This window comes from Equus asinus, chromosome 5 (assembly GCF_041296235.1).
Source record: "Equus asinus isolate D_3611 breed Donkey chromosome 5, EquAss-T2T_v2, whole genome shotgun sequence".
In the NCBI taxonomy this organism is placed as follows: domain Eukaryota; kingdom Metazoa; phylum Chordata; class Mammalia; order Perissodactyla; family Equidae; genus Equus; species Equus asinus.
In genome coordinates, this window is record NC_091794.1 from 69,902,838 (window position 1) to 69,918,917 (window position 16,080).

Sequence of the window (16,080 nt, forward strand, 5' to 3'; positions counted from 1 at the left end):
CCCAGTGCGATCATCTCAGCATCATCTTATTCTCTTCTTTCAGTTGTATCACAATGTATGATTAAACACTTCTCTGTTACAGTAGACGTCTAGTGTTTTATTGGCCCCAGATTTCCTCATCTTTCTTGGGTGAGAGAGCCCTTGTCATCCCTGCAGCCCACCTATTCCACGCAGCTGGGTGAGGCTGAATTCTGCAAGTCCCACCTATTACCCGCTCTCCAACGGGGGGTGGACCTGGAAGACAAGCTTGGCCAGTGAGAGAGTCCCGGGCCCCCAGCCACAGTGATTGTCCAGGGAGGGACTCTTGGATGAGCAGGGCCAAATGAGCCCTTTAATAACGGGGCTGAGGGGAACCCCAAGGAGAGCAGGTCTCCCTCCTTCCAAGATCAACATCACTAGGGGCCTGTAACAGCCTGGAACTTCGGGAACATCTTGGCCGCCAGAGGCTGCTGGAGGATGGAGCCAATAGGGAGAAGCAGAGACACCCCAATTGTAGTGAACACAGCTAGCACCAACATCTTGACTTCGAAGTACCATTCTCCAGTAAAGGGAACAAGGCTTTCGGAGAAAAGCCTGATTCTACGACTTGGGCAGGGAAGGTACGGGATGAGCCCAGAATATCTTGTACCAGAACACAAGGAAGAGAGCTCATGGAATGATGGGGATAGGTCAAAGGGTCCCAAACCTTGCTCAAAGGGGATTCCACTGATCAGACTAGGGAAAGTTTTGAGTATCACAATAAATGATGGTAGCACTATATTACAGCCCATTGAATAGATTAGGAAACCACGAGTCCACACTAATATAAACAAACGAATAAATTGAAAGTTTGATGACGAATGGGATATTTACACAGTTTAAAACACTGTCTGCATAGTTTCAAAGTACGTCCCCACATCCTATTTATTACAAAGGGGTAAATAGTGACTACTGTGGAGAACCTTGGCAGCAGCCATCTTACTGAAGCGAACATCATCACTAAGGGAATAAACCAAAATCATGCGCCACCAGACAGGACACAGCGAGAAAACCCAGCATCACTTCTGCGCTCTTCCTGCCAAAGATGCGCGACACGGGTCTGATCATGAGGAAACACCAGACAAACCCAAACTCAGGCACATCTCACAAAGTAGCTGGCCTGCAACCTTCAAGTGTATCAAAGACATGAAAGTCAAGATAAAGCTGAGGACTAGAGGAAGAGAAACAGACTGGACGAAAAGTGCGAGAGACTCTGAGCTGGATCCTTTTTCTATAGGGAACATTCCTGGGACAATTGGTGACATTTGAATGGGGCCGGGGGATTAGATGGTAACAGTGTATCAGTATTAATGTCCTGATTTTGATGGTTACTTTTTGTCTTTTTTTGTAAGAAATACACACTAAAATTCAAGAGTGATGCTGGCATCATTTGACAATCATTTGACAACTTACACTCAAATGATTCAGAAAAAAATATTTTTATACGGTACTTTCAACTTTTCTGCAAGTTTTTATTGTTTTAAATTTTTAAAAAGAATGAAGGAGAAATAGGGGCATTTTCAGACAAAAATGGGAAGAGTTTCGCATCAGCAGAATCCACTAAAGGAAATTCTAACGGATGTTCTTCAGACAGAAGGAAATCAGTCCCAGATGGAAGGTCTGAGCTGCAAGGAGCGAGGAAGTAAAGGAAAGAGGGTCACATCTGGGTAAATGTAAGGACATCAACCATAGGAAATAATAATAATGTCTACAGCGTCGAGGAAAAGACAGAGTTAATAAACACTACCAGGACAGCATATAAACGGAGTTGAAGTGTTCTGGAGCCTTAAACTGCATTGATTAATGCAGAGTTTGATTAGTTAAATATGATATTGCAGCTTCTAGAGAATCACTAAAAGGCTTAAAACAGTGTGTAAGCTCTACACAAGCAGGGGAGGAAAAGAGGAAACCCCAACACCAGAAAAGGAGAAAAAGAGAAACAGAACAAGCGGAACAAAGAACACAGACCTAGACGATAGATATCAAATTATCCATAATTGCTTTAAATATAAATGGACTATGATGTAAAAACGTAGTATTATAAAGAAGACAATGCTACCTAAATTGATCCTAGTTTCAATGAAATGCCAATGAAAATGCCACAGATTTTTATTTTCTTTTATGGAAATCAACAAGCTATTTCTAGAATCTATATGGAAGAGTAAAACACTTAGAATAGACAACCTTGAGAAAGAACAAAGTTGGAGGCCTTACACTAATAGACATCAAATCTTACTCTAACCACAGCAACTAAGATGATGGTTAAGGACGGACGAATTGCCACAGGAGCAGAAAGAGTCCAGAGCTAAACTTGCACAGACACAGTTACTTGATTGACCTCAAAGGTGACAGTGCAATTCAGCGGGGAAAGGGCAGTCTTTTCAATAAGTGGTCTGGAGCAGTGAGCCTGGGGTGGGGGGAATGAACCGTAAGGCCCTCTGTCATACGGTTTTCCAAAATTAACACAAGATGTATTATCAATTTAATGTGAAAGACAAAACAATAAAGCTTCTGGAAGAAAATATGAGACAATTTTCACAACCTTTGGGTATGCAAAGATTTCTTAAACAGGAGACAAAAACCAATAGCCAAAAAAATTGGGAAATTGGGTTCTTTAAAATTAAGAACTTCTGTTGACCAAAAGGCTTCAGCAAGCCACAGACTTGGAGAAGATAGTTGCAATTCATATATCTGACAAAGAACGCATATCTAGATTACATGAAGAATTCCCACATATCAATAAGAAAAAGACAACCCAATTATTTTAAAATGAGCAAAAGACTTGAACAGGCACTTTATAAAAGAGGATATACAAACTGCCAATAATCATTTGAAAGATGCTTAATATCAGTAGTCATCAAGAAATGCAAATTAAAACCTCAACGAAATTTCACTAGACACCCACCAGAATGGCTAAAATTTTTTAAACTGATAACACCAAATGTTGGTGAGAATATGGAGCAATTGAAAGTCGCACATGTGGGAGGGTAAATTCATTCAACCACTTTGAAAAACTGTTCAGGACATCTACGAAAGCTAAACACGCTTATGCTATGACCCAGAAATTCCACTTCTAGATAAATAAATGTATCTGTGCACCAAAGACATGTACAAAAATGTTCAAAGTAGCTTTATTCATAATATTCAAAAAATAGAAACAATCCTAATGTCCATCAGCAGAAGAGTGGATAAACAGATTGTGGTGTGTTCGTAGGATGGACTACTGCAGAGCAATAGAAAAGAATGGACTGCTGAACATGCAATCATGTGGATGAATCTGACAGACGTAATGTTGGGCTAAAGAAGCCAGAGTCAGAACATACAGCATTATCCTATTGATAAGAAGCTCAAAAACATTGAAACAAAAAAACAACCCACTAACTGGGAAAAAATATTTGCAAGGCATATATCTGACAAAGGCTTAATATCCACAATATATAAAGAACTCTCACAACTCAACAACAAAAAATCAAACAACCCAATCAAAAAATGGGCTGGAGACATGAACAGACATTTCTCCGAAGAAGATATACAGATGGCCAATAGGCACATGAAAAGATGCTCATCATCACTGATCATCAGGAAAATGCAAATCAAAACTACACTAAGATATCACCTTACACCCATTAGAATGACAAAAATATCTAAATCTAATAGTAACAAATGTTGGAGAGGTTGTGGAGAGAATGGAACCCTCATACACTGCTGGTGGGAATGCAAACTGGTGCAGCCACTGTGGAAAACAGTATGGAGAGTCCTCAAAAAATTAAAAATAGAAATACCATACGACCCAACCATCCCACTACTGGGTATTTATCCAAAGAGCTTGAAGTCAGCAATCCCAAAAGTCCTATGTACCCCAATGTTTATTGCAGCATTATTTACATTAGCCAAGACATGGAAGCAACCTAAGTGCCCATCAACAGACGAATGGATAAAGAAGACGTGGTACATATGTACAATGGAATACTACTCAGCTGCAAAACAGAACAAAATCATTCCATTTGCAATAACATGGATGGACCTTGAGGGAATTATGTTAAGTGAAATAAGCCAGTTAGAGAAGAATAATCTCTGTATGACTCCACTCATATGAGGAATTTAAAAACGTGGACTAAGAACAGTTTAGTGGATACCAGGGGAAAGGTGGGGTGGGGGGTGGGCACAAAGGGTGAAGTGGTGCACCTACAACACGAATGACAAACGTTAATGTACAACTGAAATTTCACAAGATTGTAACCTATCATTAACTCAATAAAAAAAAGAAGAAGAAGCAGCTCAAAAACAGGCAAAACTAGTCTATGGTGATGCAAGTCAAGAGAATTGTGACCTCTATGGCAGTGGTTATGCACTGGGGGCAATCCTGCTCCCTACGGAACATTGGCAATATCTGAAGACATTTTTGGTTGTCATGACTGGGGTGAGGATGGGACGTTGCTACTAGCATCTACTGGCTTGAGTCCAGGGACGCATCTTACGCTGCACAGGAGAGCTCTCCCACACCTGCACAACAAAGCATCATCCAACACGAAAGGCCAATAATGCCAAAGTTGAGAAACCTGCCCGGGAGAAGGGGTAGTGACCGGAAAGGGATACAAGAGAAGCTTCTGGGAAACTGCTGGAAAAACCCCATGTCTTGATCTGATCTGGTTGGTGTTGTGAGCGTGTACACGCATGTAAACATTCATCAAGCTGTACACTTGAGATTAGTAGTGCCCTTTACATATTTTATTGATATGTGTTGTATCTTGAAAAAGTTATTGAAAAGCTAATACAATTTGAAAATACATTGTGTTTTTTTAAATGCAAAGGGACAAAATGCTCCTATTGAAAAACAAAGATTGACCCTAAATAGCCAAAGCGATCTTGAAAAAGAACAAAGTTGGTAGGTTTTCCTGATTTCAAAACTTACTACAAGGCTATAGCGATGGAAACACTGCAGTACTGGCATAAGGACAGACATACAGACCAAAGGAATAGAATAGGGAGCCCAGAAAAACCTTCACATGTATGGTCAATTGATTTTTGACAAGGGTGCCGAAACCATTCAGTGAAGAGAGGACATTCTTTTCAACAAATGGTGTGTGGGAAAACTGGATATCCACATGCAAAAGAATGAAGTTGGACCCCTACCTTACACTCGATAACAAAAATTAACTCAAAGACTTAAGAGCTGAAACTACAAAACTCGTAGAATAAAACATAGGGGAAAATCTTCATGACATTGGATATGGCAACAATTTCTTTAATATGACACCAAAAGAACAGACAACAAAAGAAAAGGTAGGCCAGTTGGACTTCTTCAAAATTAAAAACTTGTGTGCATAAAAGGAGACTATCAAGAGAATGAAAAGACAGCTCACGGAGTGGGAGAAAATATTTGCAAATCATATATCTGAGGAGAGACTAATATCCAGAATATCTAAAGTACTCCTGCAACTCAACAACAAGCAAAGACATTAAAAAATGGGCAAAGGATTTTGAATAGATATTTATACAAAGAAGATATGCAAATGGCCAATAGGCACATGAAAAGATGCTCAACTTCATTAGTCACTAGGGAAATGCAAATCAAAACCACAGTGAGATACCCCTTCACACCCTTTAGGATGGCTACTATAAAAATTTTTTTTAACCAGAATATAAGTGTTGGTAAGGACATGGAGAAATTGGAACCTCTGTACATTGCTGGTGGGAATGTAAAATGGTGCAGCAGCTATGGAAAACAGATTGACAGTTCCTCAAAAAGCTAAACATAGAACAACTGTGTGATCCAACAATTCCACTCCTAGGTATATATCTGAAGGCACAGAAAGCAAGGATTCAAACACATGCTTGTATGTCAGTGTTTATGGTAGTGTTATTCACCAAAAGCCAAAAAGTGAAACCAAGCCAGTGCCCATCCATGGATGAACGGATAAAGAAAATGTGGTACGTACAGACATTGGAATATTGCTCAACCGTAAAAAACAATGAAGCGCTGACACTGGCTGCAACATGGATGACTCCTGAAGACGTTGCGCTAAGGGAGACAAGCCAGACACAGAAGGACAAATATCGTATAATCCCACTTAAATGAGGTGCCTTGAATAGGCAAATTCATAGGGACAGAAAGCAGATTATTGCTTACTAGGGACTAAGGGGGAGAGGAATGAAGAGGTATTGCTTTATGGTTAGAGTTTCTGTTTGGGGTGATGAAAAAATTTTGGAAATAGTGGTAATGATTGCACAATATTGAGTGTGACAACGCCACTGAATTGTACGCCTAAAATAGTCAAACTGGCAAATTTATGTTGTATATATTCTACCACAATTTTTTTAAAATTAATGTAATATACCAAAAACCACTGAGTTGTACACTTTATATGGGTGAATTGTATGATATGTGAATTATATCACAATAATAACTGGACTTCCACATGCAAAAGAGTGAAGTTGGACCCCAATTTCACACCATATACAAAAATTAACTCAAAATGGATCAAAGGCCTAAATGTAAGAACTCAAGTTGTAAAACTCTTAGAAGAAAACAGGCATAAATCTTCATGATCTTGGATCAGGTAATGACTTCTTAAATATGGCACCAAAAGAAAGAAAAAATAGATAAATTGGACATCGTCAAAATGAAAAACTTTTGTGTTTCAAAGGACACCATCAAAACAGTGAAAAGACACCCCAGAGGTTGGGAGAGAATATTAACAAATCACATACCTGATAAGGGACTTTTATCTAGAATATATAAAGAACTCTTACAACTCAATAATAAAAAGATACGTAACGCAATTTTTAAAATGGGCAAGGATTTGAATTGACATCTCCAAAGAAGATACACAAGTGGCCCATAAGCGAATGAAAAGATGTTCAACATCATTATCCATCAAGGAAACACAAATCAAAACCACAGTGAGATATTTCTTCACACCCGTGAGAACGGCTGTAATCAAAAAGACAGGTAGTAACAGGTGCTGGAGAGGATGTGCAGAAACTGGGAGCCACGTACACGCTGGTGGGAGTGTGAAATGGTTCAGCTACTTTGGAAAACAGTCTGGCAGTTCCTCAAATGATTAAACATAAAGTTACCATACGATCCAGCAATTCTGTTCCCAGCTTTATACCAAAGAGAAACAAAAACATATCCACGCAAAAACGTGTACACGAAGGTTCAGCACAGCATTATTCACAACAGCCGAAAGGTAGAAACAACCCAGATGCTCAGGAACTGAGGAATGGATGCACAAAATGTGGTCTATCCATATAGTGGAATACTATTCAGCCACAAAAAGGAATGGAGGGGGCCGGCCCGGTGGCGTGGTAGTTAAGTTTGTGTGCTCCACTTTGGCAGCCCGGGGTTCACAGGTTCAGATCCTAGGTGTGGACCCAGCACCACTCATTAAGCCACGCTGTGACAGCATCCCACATAAAATAGAGTAAGATTGGCACAGATGTTAGCTCAGCAACAATCTTCCTCAAGTAAAAAGAGGAAGATTGGCATCAGATGTTAGCTCTAGGCCAATCTTCTTCACAAGAAAAAAAAAGGAATGAAGTACATGATACATGCTACAACATGAATGAATCTTGAAAACATTATGCTAAGTGAAAGAAGCCAATCACAAAGGACTACATATTGCATGATTCCACTTATAGGAAATGTCCAAAACAGGGAAATCCATGGAGACAGAAAGTAGATTAGTGGTTTCCTAGGCTGGGGGGCACGGGTTAGGGGTGATATCTAAGGGGCTTGGGATTTCTTTTTGGGGTGATGAAAATGATCTAAAATTTATTGTGGTGGTGTTTGCACAACTTTGCATATTTTTTAAAACCATTAAATTTCACAGTTTATTAAGTGGGTGAATTTTATGGAATGTAAATTATATCTTGATAAAGCTGTTTAAAAAAAAATCAACTTGCAAAAACAGAGTCCCTCTATACCATCAGCATCACCAGTACCAAACAGGAATTGTATTAGAAAATATGAGATGATTCACGATGGCAACAAAAGCTATCAATAAAAAGTACCTACAAATTTACTTTCAAAAAATGCTCTAGACATTTACAGAGAATTTTTAAAATTCTAGTAAAGGATATATCCTATATAAAAGGAGAACTTGAATAAATGGATAAACATTCCAACGAAAATACCAGAAGGATTTTTTGAGGACCTAGACAAATGTGTTCTAAAACGTGTACAGAAGAATGAGGATCTGCTAGTGGCCTCCAGGGCGTGTCGTGGATGCTGCTGTCCTCAGAACAATTTTGAGAAGAACTCTAAAAGAGGGCTTCTCATCCCATCAGTTGTGAATACATATTTACAAAGCCATGGTGATTTTTTTTTTAAAGATTGGCACCTGAGCTAACAACTGTTGCCAATCTTCTTTTTTTTTTTCCTTCCTGCTTTTTCTCCCCAAATCCCCCCAGTTGTATATTTTAGTTGTGGATCCTTCTAGTTGTGGCACGTGGGACGCCGCCTCAACGTGGCCTGACCAGTAGTGCCATGTCCGTGCCCAAGATCCGAACCAGCGAAACCATGGGCCGCCGAAGCGGAGCCCACGAACTTAACCACTCGGCCACGAGACCAGTCCCCATGGTAATTCTTTAAAAATCTCAATATGGTGTTGGTGCATGAACAAACAAAAACATTTGGAGACATAAGCAATTGGAAGAAGTTCTTCACAACATCAAACCGACTGGGGATTACTTTACAGAACTCCTGCATATGAGAAGTGAGGCGCAGGCTCCAGACGGGACCTCAAGGCTTCGCCCAAGTGGGGACCTCAGACACTCCACAGAGGTGAGCTGAGCCCAGAGCCTGCCTGTCAGCTTCGGCACTGGCCCAACTTTGACTTGAGAACCCAGGTGTGGAATTTATCAAGAAAGAGAGGGGCATACATTTTGAAAGGAAGGTATAGTTAGCTGACTTGTAATTTGAACGTAATAAAAGTATTATTATATGGAGATATTACAGCTTGGGGAATTGAAGCTCAGAGAGATTAAGTAGCTTGTCCCAAGTCACACAGCAAGCCGAGGCTGAGCGCTAGATCTCATGCAATGTTATCCATTGCACGCTTTTCAGTTCCTCTCCCCTCCCTGCCCAAGTCTGAACACAGAACTCTTTCAGGTCAATGTCCTCTCTGGGGCTGTCACCCTTGCCTTACTCACCCTCAGGGATGCTTTGGAAGGCCATGGTGTCCTTGTCCATGGTGTCGCAGGCAGAGAATCCCAGCGGGAAACGGCCCGGCTCGACACCAGCCGTCTTGCTCCAGCCCCCGAGACTGTCCTCCAGGGGCATGGTGTGGATGCTGTTGTCCTCGGAATAATCCTGCTGGCTGCTCAGCGTCAGGGTGGAGGTGTCGCTGAAGATGAGGCTGGAGCCAAGGCTCAAGGTCTCATTGGAGCCCAGGATCAGGGTCATGCAGGAGGGTGGAGACAGAGTGGGGTTGGGTCCATGGGTGCTGGAGTGCAGGCTGACACTGTCACTGGAGCCAGGAATCAGGGTGAAGCAGGAGGCCTGAGTGACAGTCAAGTTCAAATCAGACCTGGGATTGCCATTTGAAGCCACATTGATGGCTCCCTGGGAACTCGTGTTCCAGGTCTCACTCAAGGCTCCTTTCGAAACAGACCCAGAGATGTTACGTGAAATCAGAGTGATGGTCTTGCTGGTGTCTGGGATTGAGGTCGTGCATGACCCTGGAGCTGCATTCAGGTCCAGCTCGGAGGTGTTTCCCGAGCCCACGCGGAGCAGCTGATTAGAGCTGGGATCTGGAGAAGAGTTTGAGGCTGGAATAAGGAGCGCTTTTGAGCTCGGCGTGGAGATGCAGTGGCCTAGAACCAGGGCTTCTCTTGCATAGGGGCTTACAAATGGGTTTGACTCAGGCCTGGAAGGATTGGAGTTACTCTGACCCAAATCGGAAATCTTGCTTGAGAGGGAGTTGAAGACCTCCTCGGAATTCGGCCCAGAGTGGTTCCCAGAGCTCAGACCCTGGGGCTCCGTCGGGCCAGGGCTCAGAAGAAGGTTTGAGGTTGGACATCCGGGCCCCTGTGAGTTAGGCCCTGAGATGGGATTCGACTCCAGGCCCGGGGTTTCAGCAGCGTGGGAAGCGGCGGTGTGGAGGCAGGCGGGAGCCATGGCCCTGCTGTCCTCAGATCTGGGGGTGTTATCAGATGCTCCGGTAGGGACCTCCTCTGAGACAAGGTTCAGCGTTGGATTAAGGTCTGGAACAAGAGCTGAGCCAGGACTCAGGGGTAGATGCAAGATGGAAACAATGTCCATATCTGGGTTGGGCCCAGAGATGGCACCAGAGTCTAAATCTGGGGCCCCAGAGGAGTTGAGACTGGGTATCATCTTTGAGTCTTCACAGAGGACCAGACTAGCCCCTGGACTCAGGGCCATGCCTGGTCTGGAGGTCTCTCAATGCCACTGCCCCCTTCTCTCCAATAGCCAACTGTTGAGCTCCCTGCGGTGCTCCTGAGAGAGAGAAAAGGCAGATTCAGCCAGGCCTCACCTGTTAAAACCACCCCCTGGCTCCTCACTATCCTCAGGATGAAGGCCCCTGCATGACTACAAGGTCCTCCGTGACCACGCCCAGCCCGCCTTGCCAGCCGCATCCTACACACTCTCCCCCTGCTCTCTCAGTTCCGGCCGTATCCTCTGTGCTCCCCTGCTTGGACTAGAGCCTGCCCCTCTCAGCTCACGGCCCTTTACAAATGCGATCCCCTTGGCTTGGAACCTCCTCCTACCGTCCCTTCCCAATCCCACTCCTCCTAGCAAAATACTCATCATACTTTATTCCAACGACTTATTTAGTGGTCTAGCCCCTGCTAGAGATGAGCTCTACACAGACAAGAACTGTGTATCTTAGTCCCTGGGACATCCCCAGCTTCTAGCACAGGGCTGGGTACACAGTAGGAAGTCCACAATCACTAGACAAATGAGGAGCCTCTCTCGTCTTAGGTAGAAAAAGGGAAGGAAGAGCCGCCTTATTGATTATGCTACTTCCAGCCAACCCCTAAGTTGCTAGAACTACTCTGTAAATGGCTGTGGCACTAGTTCCCAAAGGAGCCTTGGTAGAGTTGCCCACTGCCCTTAACAGTTTGCTTGTTCTGGGTGAGGCAGGCTACGTGGAGGAGAACCTGGGGCCATCATCAACAACAGCCTGCCTCAACCCAACCATCTGACTGCTGGGTGAACCCCCCAACCCCCCACCCCACCCCACACCTGGGCCCCCTCCCTGCGGGAACTGTAGGGATTGCTCACCTGCATGCATGGTGTTCTTAAGCAAGAGTGGGCCCCTGGGAGGAGATGCAGAAGGAGACCAAGTCAGGCATAGAGTGGCTTTTTCAATACTTACTGAGAAAAGTCTACAGACCAGGCATGACATCTCCTAACCAAATCCCCCCTAAACACACACACACACACACACACACAGCCCTGTAAGTTAGAAATTATTGCTCCGTTACATACTTAAGAAATAGAGGTCAAGGAGAGGAAGGTCACCCATCCTACTGGCCCTCAGGGCAGCCAAGACCATCCCTTCATGCCACCCATCTGCCTAACCCCCTCCGGGGCTTCCTGTTGTCTTCAGGACAGCATCTCCAATCCTTAGCAGGACCTGAAAGGCCCTTCTGTGTCTGGCCCCAACTCCCTTTTCCCCCTTCTTGCCCCTCCTTCCTCCTTTCCCCCTCCATTTCACCATCCCTCAACTCCTTTGAGTTTCCAAAGAGCCAGGCTCCTGGGTTAGGGCTGGGCCTTCCACAGGTCAGGCACCCTCTTCTCCAGCCTCCTTCCCTGGCTAACACCGACAGCTTCACCCTGTCAGATTTCAGCTCAAATGTTAAGACCCTTCCAGGTCCCCCAGACAGGTGAGGTCCACTTGTAAGTTCCCAGGGTCTCTTGTCCATTTCCCCTTTCTTGGCACATAGTATCTGGTTTCCCTCTAGACAGTAAGATCCATAGGAGTCCAGCATGGCACCTGGCACACAGTAAGCGTTCAGTGAATGAGCTTGTTATTTCATCTTTTTATCTCTTCTTCATTCACTCATCCATTCTTTCACTAGCTCATTTCATCACTTACTCATTCATGCACTAACTCATTCACTAAATCATTTATTCACTCCACAAATTTTGCCGTGCATCTTTATAGCTTGGCTTTGGAAAGACCATAGATTTGGAGTCATGCGGTCCTGGGTTCAAATCCCAGCTCATCCTCTTCCTAGTGTTAGTAAACTTGGGCAAGAGTCTTTCCCTTCTGGCTCTCGTCCTCCCTGTCTCTAATACAGGGAGCATAAAGGCTGCACCAAGGGTGGCTGTAGGTTCAGTGTCTGGCACAGAGCACACAGCCCACCAAAGACCTTCTCTAAATGATAGCTACCTGCTCCATGACTCTCCTCCAGGCCCTGAGGGCAGAGAGGTGTGAGGTGCTCAGAGCCCAGTGGGGGCTACCTTCCTTCCAGGTGAGCAGTTCAAGCACAGCTTTGTGTCCTGCCTCAGAAGCAGGAAGTGTCCACTTACCATCAGCACCAGAGCTGATTTTACATGGAAGCTAGTGAAATTTAAAATTTCAGGGTTCCTTGCTTACACAGTCCCTTTGGAAAGGGACTGTACTTAATTTTGTGTTCACAGTTTTGTCTTCTTTTACTTAAAGAGGAGCCTCAAAATTATAAAAAGCTTTGGGCTCCAAAAAACCCTAAACCATCCCTTGATCACCTCTCCCACCTGTGTGCGTGCTCCCACGCATGCACACATATGCACACAAACACACACACCACATCGTTATCAAAGGGAGTCATTTTCAACCTGGCAAAATAGGGGTTGGGTACAGCCTATGAAGCAGTGAGTAGGATTTTGGAAGGGCTAACTGGTTTGGGCTGTAGAAGAGAATACTCTCTACCCCTCTGACACAGCAGATGTGCAATGCTAGTCACTCGGCGGAAAGCCGCAGGTCTCAACCCTGGCTTTCCCTCCCTCTTCCCTAAGAAAAGAGCAGACCATCCGCACTCTCTCCTGTCCCCTCAATCCTCCTCCTTCATCCTGCAGCAGACAGGCAAGGCTTCAGAGCTGCCTGACAGCGACTGGGCAGCCTGCGTCTTACCCTCCACCAAAAGGCCGCTGTGCATGGGGAAGAGTAGTGGCTATTGAGGGGCTTGGGTGGGACCCAAGGGAACCAAAAGAGCTCACTACTGACTCAGCAGCCACAAGCTGCCTATTGGCCTTTGCCCCCAAGCCCTGGGGCCCCAAATGGGGAGGGCAGAGGATGGCGATAAAACAGCTAATCCTGTCCAAGACTGAGAGAATCATTGACTGATTTCCACCCTCTCTCCTCCACCCCAGTGAACCCTTCCAGGACCTGGACAAGGGGACAAGGGCTGGTGGAGCTCTCAAGGGGTGGAACCATCAGTGGATCTTCCAGTTCCTCATTGAAAACACTGTTATCAGCTGTATGGGCCTGGAATGTGTTAGGCACTCGTGAGCGTGCATGCACACACTCACATGGGCACACGCACACATCTGCCAGTGGGGCACCTCAGACCTAGAGAATCCAAAACAGAACTTGCCGTCTTTCCCACAAATCAGACCCTCTCATTCTCTTCTGTTGCAAGGAGCCGGCACCACTATCCAAGCCAGAAATAGTATCATCCTTGACTACTCTCTTTCTCACTTTCTGCATCCAATTTTGGTCAAGTTCTGCTAATTCTGGCTCTAGAAAAGCTCCCAAATATCTCCACATATCACCATCGCCACTGCCAGACCCTAGTGCAGCTCCCATTGCCTGGGGCCTCTCAACAGAGTCTCTCAACAGAGTCTCTGTGTCTAGCGACAGCTCCCAACAAACCATTTTCCAATTGAGGCATAAAGATATTCCTTTAAGATTGCATTCAGCAGTGTGGTACTGACATAAGGATGGACATATAGACCAACGGAGTAGAATTGAGAGTCCAGAAATAAGTCCATGCATCTATGGTCAGTTGATTTTGACAAGGATGCTAACTCTATTCAATGGGGTAAGAATAGTCTCTTCAACAAGTGGTGGGGGGACAACTGGATGCCAACGTGCTGAAGAGTGAAGTTGGACCCCTACTTCACATTATATACAAAAATTAACCCAAAAAGGGTTAAAGACCTAAAGAGCTAAAATTGTAAAACTCTTAAAAAGAAAGCATAGAGGCAAATCTTTATGCCCTTGGGTTTGACAATGGTTTCTTAGATATGACACCAAAAGCACAAGCAACAAAAGGGGAAAAAAGATAAATTGGACGTCATCAAAATAAAAAACTTGTGCATCAAGAAATATGATCCAGAAGTGTAAAGACAACCTATAGAATGAGAGAAAATATTTGTAAATCATATATATGATAAGAGTTGAGTATCCAGAATATATAAAGAACTCCTACAACTCAACAACAAAAAGATAAACAATCCAACTTAAAAATGGACAAATAACTTAAATATGACACTTCTCCAAAGAAGAAATACAAATAGCCAATAAGCACACAAAAATATGCTTAAGGGCATTAGTCATTAGGGAAACGCAAATCAAAACCAACGTAAGATATCACTTCACACCCACTAGAACAGTTATAATTTTTAAAAATGGAAAATAACAATTGTCAGCAAGGATGTAGGGAAATTGGAACACTTAAACTGCTGGTAGGAATGTAAAAAGGTGTAGCCTCTATAAAAACCAACTTGATGGTTCCTCAAGAAGGTAGAGAGTATTACCATAAGATCTAGCAATCCCACTCCTAGGATATACCAAAAAGAATTGAAAATTGGTCTCCGGCGAAAACTTGTACACAAATGTTCATAGCAGCATTATTCACAAGAGGCAAAGGTGGAAACAACCCCAATGTCCACCAAGTGGTGAGTGAGTAAATAAAATGTGGTATATCCATAAAATGGAATATTATTCAGCCATAAAAAAGAATTAAGTACTGATAAATGCTAAACATGGATAAACTTTGAAAATATTATGCTAAGTGAAAGAAGTCAGACACAAAAGGTCACATATTGTATGATTTCATTTATATGAAATATCTAGAATAATCAAACCTATAGAGACTAAAGGCAGATTAAAGCAGACAGAAAGAGGTTGCCAGGGACTGGGGAAAGGAGAGGATAGGAAGCAACTGCTTACTGGGTACAGGGTTTCCTTTTGGAGTGACAAAAATGTTCTCTTGGGGCTGGCCCCGTGGCTGAGCAGTTAAGTTCGCGCACTCCGCTGCAGGCGGCCCAGTGTTTCGTTGGTTCAAATCCTGGGCGCGGACATGGCACTGCTCATCAAACCACGCTGAGGCAGCGTCCCACATGCCACAACTAGAAGGACCCACAACGAAGAATATACAACTATGTACTGGGGGGCTTTGGGGAGAAAAAGGAAAAAGTAAAATTAAAAAAAAAAAATGTTCTGGAACTACATAGTGGTGATGGTTGCACAGCATTATGAAGATATTAAATGTTTCTACTAGTAAGTTTTATGCTACGTGTATTGTACCACAATTTTTTTAACGCATGTAATAGACAAGACGGCATAGATTCACCTTGTCCCTGCTCTTCTCTCCTAAATACAACGAAATATCCTGGAAATAATTCAACAGGCAACCATAAAAGGACTCTGAAAGCTAGAAAGAGGCAGCAGACCGCTAGGGACCTCAAGACTGGAGGGATGACACTGTGGTGAGTTCTCCAGGTTTTTCTTTTTATCTCCCACATACCGAAGACTGGGCACCAGAGAGCCCTGCAGCACAGATCTTCCAAGAGCATATATACACACACCAAAAAGGAAAAGAAAAGCCCACTCTTCTTGGCCAAAGGAGCAGAAAAGGGAAAGCCCAACAGACAGAGAGCCCCAGTGGGGAGCCACAATCAGCACTCCATACCCGGAGCAGTGGCAGGCCAATCCACCTACAGGGACGCTGTCAGCAGAGCCATGCATCTCTGGCCCTTCCACTCAGTGGCAGAGAGCTCACCAGGTCCCACAGCTCCTGGGCCCCCAATCACAACAGGTGGCCCAGGGAAGTACCTTCCGTCCTTGCAGGCAGCACCAGCAGGAATGAACAGGAGCTCCAGCA

The 16,080-nt window shown here is 44.0% G+C and overlaps 1 protein-coding gene across 1 annotated transcript in view; it reads right to left on the reverse strand.

Moving 5' to 3' along the window:
• The window catches only part of MROH7 (maestro heat like repeat family member 7), a 44,924-nt gene extending 33,622 nt beyond the window's left edge, over positions 1–11,302 (reverse strand). Inside the window, exons 1-2 of the mRNA XM_014844368.3 lie at positions 11,270–11,302; positions 9,175–10,480 (exon numbers count right to left, since the gene is read on the reverse strand). Coding sequence (XP_014699854.1) covers positions 9,175–10,405 — 1,231 coding nt within the window. The 5' untranslated portion in view covers positions 10,406–10,480; positions 11,270–11,302. The remainder of the gene's footprint in view (positions 1–9,174; positions 10,481–11,269) is intronic.
• Between the last annotated feature and the right edge of the window lie 4,778 nt (positions 11,303–16,080).